Source organism: Notothenia rossii (assembly GCF_949606895.1).
Source record: "Notothenia rossii genome assembly, chromosome: 11".
NCBI lineage: Eukaryota > Metazoa > Chordata > Actinopteri > Perciformes > Nototheniidae > Notothenia > Notothenia rossii.
This window is the reverse complement of record NC_136910.1, coordinates 22,874,407-22,880,902: the sequence shown is the minus strand read 5'-3', so window position 1 is coordinate 22,880,902 and position 6,496 is coordinate 22,874,407. Positions and strand designations below refer to the sequence as shown.

The 6,496-nt window shown below is 40.4% G+C and overlaps 1 protein-coding gene across 6 annotated transcripts in view; it reads left to right on the top strand.

Annotated features, from left to right (window-relative positions):
* The window catches only part of LOC307023584 (myosin phosphatase Rho interacting protein), a 48,923-nt gene that overhangs the window by 14,824 nt on the left and 27,603 nt on the right, over nucleotides 1-6,496 (top strand). For all 6 annotated transcript variants that reach the window (XM_079656911.1, XM_079656910.1, XM_079656913.1 and 3 more), the window contains exons 4-6: nucleotides 5,781-5,932; nucleotides 6,022-6,106; nucleotides 6,192-6,363. In XM_079656911.1, the coding sequence (XP_079513037.1) occupies nucleotides 5,781-5,932; nucleotides 6,022-6,106; nucleotides 6,192-6,363 (409 nt within the window). The remainder of the gene's footprint in view (nucleotides 1-5,780; nucleotides 5,933-6,021; nucleotides 6,107-6,191; nucleotides 6,364-6,496) is intronic.

The following is a 6,496-nucleotide window of genomic DNA, read 5'->3' as shown; positions in this document are numbered from 1 at the left end:
TACTGTTTCAGAAAAAATTCCTTGATAATCCAAGATATGGCGTTTCATCACGGCAGTATTTATTTTAGACAGTAGCTGCCGGTAGAATCTCCCGCATGAGCTCAGCCCCCTCCTTTTTCTTAATCTTTTATTTTATTTTTTTAAAGCTTTATACACCAAATCAGCACTTTTGAAACAGGAAGTGAAATAGAGGGATATGAGGCATGGCTTGAATGGGTAATCTGTTTGGTATTTTGAGGCAAAACACATATATATATTTCATATATCTGAGACCTATGCTATTGCCAAAAAATAGCATGATAGGTGCACTTTAATTCTAAATGATGGTTGGCTGTGACCTCTCCATCTCCGCACTGCTTCATACCAAAAGTATACAAATGAATGTTATCAGGTTCCTTTTTAGCATTTGATTTTAATCTAAAATACTTTGACAGCAAATGTTTAGAACTTGTGTTGTTGGTCAACTCCTATGGCTCTTGCATCGTAAAGAGTGAAAACCAACTCCTCCTCCTCAAAAGTAATTAATTTGTTGAAGGTAATAGCTCATGTTAAAATTAACTAAGTGGGAAAGTAATGTAATCTGTGTATGGCCTAACAATCACTTCTGACACCGACTAATGCTGCTAGCTTATTACGGGTACAAAACGTTTTACAAGGGCAATCTGTGACCAAATATTACTTGGCTTGAAGAAGTGACTTCCTGGCAAAAATGTCATGGCAATAGTCAAAAGGCAGAATTTCCAGCCTTTTGCTACATGTTTAAAGATGTTTCCATCGTCCTATTGTAGGGCTTTGCCATGAGAGGGCTGCTTTAGGCGTTTTACCTAATTATAATGTGGCATTGCCATAAAGTTACAAGACATTTTTACCTTTTATTCCCTTAAATGCGTTGTACTCCAAACATGCTGGGTCCCATGTCATCAGAGGCTTTTTTTTTTTTAAATGTCTGTTCACCTTGTGTGACTTTGATCCCTGGCTTGTTTTTACAGTCTGTGTTTATTTGCCCATAAAAAGCAAATAAATGCAAAAGGTATGTTCCTTCTGAGCTCTCCTGTTCTTCATTTCTCCATTCACCCATGAAGTAGAAACATAAAGGCTTTGGATGAGGGACCATTTTAAACTCAAGAGAAACATTGTTTAACTTGCATGGATGCTTTTTCGCCATGTTGAATTCCTTTTGTGTCATTCTCACATTAGCATGAGGATGAAGATCTGTTTTTGCTTCTACTGTTCAGTCATAATGATTATCTAGCAAACATTTGAAGGCAGTTTTTCTCAGCTTCCTGTCACTAAATATATTAAAGTAAAAAAGTTGATTATTTTTTAATCATCCTTAAGGAAAAGGACCAGGGAGTGATGATATTGGCAGATATTTATAGCAATTACACTGCAGGGTGCTATCTGAATCGGTTGCCTCTGAAACTATTTTCACCACTAGCAGAGGGAAAGATGCTCTACCATCTAAAGCAGCATTCCTCCTCAAATGCCCTTATTTGGTGAACTTCAGTAAACTCGCAGCACCGGGACCAGAGAAAGGGAGCCGTAGCCCCTAGAAAACCGCAGAGGAAACGTTAGATATGCCCCAGACCCAGACATTCCACACACGGCCTGCAGCAGCAAGCACCAAACTCTGCTGATGCTAACACTGCTCGTGCATCACACAGTTAAACCATTAGTGGAAAGCACATAACCGTTGCATATAAGGCCAATCAAATCAAGATGAAGACAGGAAATGGATAGATAGTTAGGACTGTCATGGAGAAACAGATTTGTCCTAGATGGAAATATAATGAGACCACCCTGAGAGCTTAATGGTGAAAAGGTCAATGACCATGAGAACATGCTGAAGGCAGGAGAGCACCGCTTTGCTCCAGAGCTTCTTCTATTTTATTTTAGACAAATTAAAAGTTTTATCACTTTATTCTCTGTTTTGAATCCATCTTTGTTGATTTCCATAATAGCAGTTTCAGAACAACCTAGTCTGGTAGTTACTGTCTGTAAGGAGCTTTGATGGAGGTGCTGGGTTGAGGTACCAAGGCAGTCTGCACAGCCTGCTGGGAAGGACTTGTCTTTGGCTCGGCCTGTAAAAACCTCCTGGAGGATTTATTATTTATGGAGTGGGTGTGCTCCACTTAATTCTAAAGTTGCCTCTGTTTTTCATGCCATTTTCACAGTTTTCTTGAAACTTTACTATTGGGCATGAGCTGCAATATAAAGGAAAAACAGAAGCATGTGGTAGTTGCCTTTATAGACACATCCCTGTTTCAGTTTGAAGCCTTTCAGTCTCCTGTGGGTGGTATTGTTTAGTTGATGTGGCCTCTCGTGACATGTCAGCCAGAGTGATGGGGATCTCAAGAGTAGCCTCTGAGAAAGTTGTTGATTTTAATAATATCCCATTGCAAAGCTAAAAATAGTCTGCCCCCGGGAAAGCAGACACAATCGAAGGATATGGAATTGGCCCAGCAGTGCAGGAATAAAAACCCATGACAATTCTCTTGCGTTTGAATGGTCGCCTTGGCAGATAGAGCTCCTTTGTTTTGGTGCCAGTAGCAGTGGGCAGTTTCTAGGAAACATGTTGTGTTTATTCTCTCAGGATCACGATTAATGGACTCAAGAAATCCAGACTCCACCGAACAGCAACAAATAAGTTAGAAAACTTGCCCTCAGTCATAGAAGAACAGTAGGATATTTCCACAGCTGAGCATCTGTTGGATTAAAGAGATGTTGAAGAGGTCTTTGGTCGATAAATAGACCCTCGAGAAAAACGCGGGCAAAAATCCTTGATTATGCGGGCTAAAATCCTTGATTATGCGATTAAACATGCGGGGTTTTATGTGATTTTATGCGGTGAAATTGCGGGAAGTTGCAAAATATGCGGAAAGTTGCGAAAAAGGATAGATTTTTTTTAAAATATTGGGCTGTCTTATTTATTCTCTCTCACACACAACCTGCCACTAACGTTAAACCCCTTTCCTATTCAATTAAACATATTCAATGTTTATTTATTGTAAAAGCAATGTGGCTATTTTAATCAGACACACACACACACACACAAACACACACACACACGCACACGCACACACACACTTCTCCGCCTCATTCTGTTTTCATTTACTCGTTCGTTATCTGACCAGCTTCAATCTTGTAGGCTACTCACTTCGTTTCTTGTAGCCCTCGAAAGGGTTTTGGAGGTTGATGCCTCGGTGAACGTGAGTCGTTTGGCTTTCTTGTCCGCAGCAGCAGAAAGCATTTTCGAATGTTTGAATGAATCAAAGTGGGTCGTCACCGTGGATTTTCTCTAAGACGTATGCTCCAACACACAGTTGCACGGGGTGCTGAATAGTTTCCCCCCACTTTCGTGAAAGACATCGGGGTACTGCTTTGCCCGGTCTTTAGCGGAAATGTTCGTCGTGTGAGTTCCACACGTTCACTCTACGGTGTTGTTTACCTTCTGTGATGCGCGAGCAGATGACGTCACATCATCATCATCATCACTACTTCACGTAGTTAACTTATTTTTTTCTCAACTTTGTGTGGAAAAATGCGGGGATTATGCAGACTTTTGATAAATATGCGGCCTTTTAAAAATCTGCGCCATTTTGCTGATTATGCGGTAAATTCTGCGATCGCAGGATCGCGTTTTTCTGGAGGGTCTAGATAAAACCCTTTACAGCTAAGTTCCTGGTTTAAGTGTCATTGATAGAATGAGGAGCTTCAAATCTGTGTTTCAGCTACAACTAATAACACTTTCTCAATAAGGGATTAACCATTTTTTCTATCACTTGTTAGAGTTTTCTAAAGCCCAACGTGACAACATCATCAAATGTTCATTTTTGTCTGTCCTACCGAACAGTTCCAAATATATTATTTTTATAGTCACTTAAGCCAAGGAAAGAAGCAAATTGTCAACATTTAAAAGCTGGAATTTGATATTTGCTTTGCATAATAATTTTAACAACGAAATATAAATGTAATAATTTCAGATAGATTTTCTGTTAATCGTATACTTTATGAATTCACTAAATGTTCCTGATCTTGAGAACCTGAACAGTTGTATTGCTGAGTTGGCTTACATGAATGTGCCTTGTAGTTATGTGCAAACAATAAACATATTAAGACTCACAGGAAAAGTACAAAAACGAAAACATTTAATTGTTTGTTTTTTTAAAGTCGTACAGATAGAAATTCAAAATAATGTGCTAAAGTGATATTTGTAAATATATATAATCTCAACTTCTCTGTCACAATTCTCCTTTTAGAAATATCCCTTGGATAGTGTTGTCGCCAAGGTTCAGCACGCTGCGGGGTTCTACACAGTTCGACACAGCTACTTGAACTCCTCAAACATGATTCTTTATAGTGGAGGACATTCTTCCGCAGCTTCTGAGTTCTAAAGTGTGACGCAGTTTGATTGCCATATTTGGCAGCCCCCGGGGGTTTACAGGCAGATCTTTATAAAGCTGGATCTGTGCTCAGTGGCCTTAAAAGGAGCTGGAAAGGGACCCAGCACCTGTTTTACATCTGTAGCAGTGAAGCCTGATAACAGAGCTGCAGGATTCAGAGCAGAAAGAGAAAAGGTTGGAGAAGAAGTTTTAGGGGGTTTCTTTGCTCTGGTGTTAACGAGACGATCACCAATCTGCTTCAAATTACATTTAATTTATTCCTTTTTTAATAAAGATATTGAGATTGTTCAGTGTTCGTAAGTTTTGTGTCATACAAAGCAGACACAGCTCTGCGTTCTTCAGTGATTACGCACAAAGCAGCTTAAGTGCGGAATAACATCGCTGTCATCTCCCCCTTTCACTCAGTGTGTGTTACAAGTGAAAGGATTTGCCTAGTTACCATGGCGATATGATGATAACAACGGATAGTCCATACAGTTCAGGCGCTAAAACCAGCCTCTTGAAAAGACTGATGAGAAACAAGGGATTGGTAAAGACTTCATTTGAAATCTGCTGAGCCAAGTCTGTGAAACACTGAGGCATGTTTTCCCCCATATTTTCTCAGTTTCAGTTCTGAAACGTGATATCAGTGTTTAGCCGGGCAGTCTCCCATCCAACATTGTGGACATAACCGACAGAGACATAGATGGAGACAAACCAGTGACTCAAGCATCCTGTTTAAATGTGTCCTCTTTTTATGTTCATATTCTAGCACTTTGCGCAGCACATTCCGTTGAATTAAGTGTAAACTATGCCTTAATTGTACTATTATTTCCTCTGCTATTTTCAGTTTTCTGCTCCAACATTCCAGTTTTCATTCAATTAATTCAATAAATCAAATTTTATTTATACATCCAATATCACATTTCCATATTTGTCTCAGGGGGCTTTAAAGTGTGTACAGAATATGTCACCATCTGATCTTAGACCCGCCCAGTTGATAAGGGAAAGAAGAAAACACACAATCAATGGGGGGGAAATGGAAAAAACCTTGAAAAAGATACAACATAGACAACCCAAATTAAACATTTTTAAAATGAACTTGTGTTAAAAAAAACATGGGCGTCGCCCAAGATTACATCAACTGATACTGAGTTAGTAACTTGCATTTATGGAACATGATACAGATGGAGAAAAAGGAGAAGTAGGAAAAGAGAGTTGAAAGATAAAAGGTGAAAGTTCCACAAAAGTCTAAGCCTAAAGGAGCATAACTAGGGGCTGGTTCAAGGCAAGTCTGAGCCAGCCCTAACTTTAAGCTTTATCCAAAAGGCAATCCACGTGTCACATATATGTATTAGCTAATACACTGGCTAATGGAACATGTTGTGTCTCTTCTAGCCCAGCACTCTGCCTCAGGGCACGGTGAACATGAACATCTGTGTGGATGTGGTTGACGCCGAGCCAAAGACAGGTCAAAAGAACTCGCTGTGCATCATGACCCCGGACCAGGAGTACTTCATCAGAGGAGAGAATAAAGAGATCATCAACGGGTACGTTTTCTTGATTTATCTGCTTATGCGTTTGATTGGATAAGGCGAGCGCACACACAAATATCAAAACCACCTTACTCCTTCTCCAGGTGGAGTGAACAGCTGGTGGTCTACCCCCGAACCAACAAACAGAACCAGAAGAAGAAACGCAAGGTGGAGCCTACGACCTCTCAGGTAATACTCATTACACAATCTCTCAAAGGGTTCTTCTCACTTTTCTTGTTTCTCGTTTCTGACTATTTCATGTGTTCATCTCCAGGAGCCAGGTCCAGCTAAGGTAGCAGTGACTGGCTCTGGCATCCCAGAGGCAGAGAAGGTTCCAGACTCAAGCTCCATCATCTGGCAGGAGGAGCTGAACCAGAGAGAGGCAGAGGGGGCTTCAGTCTGGGCCCCTGCTGACCTGCCTCCAGGTTCTCCTCAGACCCAAACAGGTGAGGAGGAATAACACATTTGAATAAAATAGAACTCGGTATAAAGTGATGCAGTGGTATTTATTTAGGCACATCCCGGAAGTTAGCTTTGCAAGGGTTCCCTCAACTAAAAGCAATGGGATTTTAACATTGA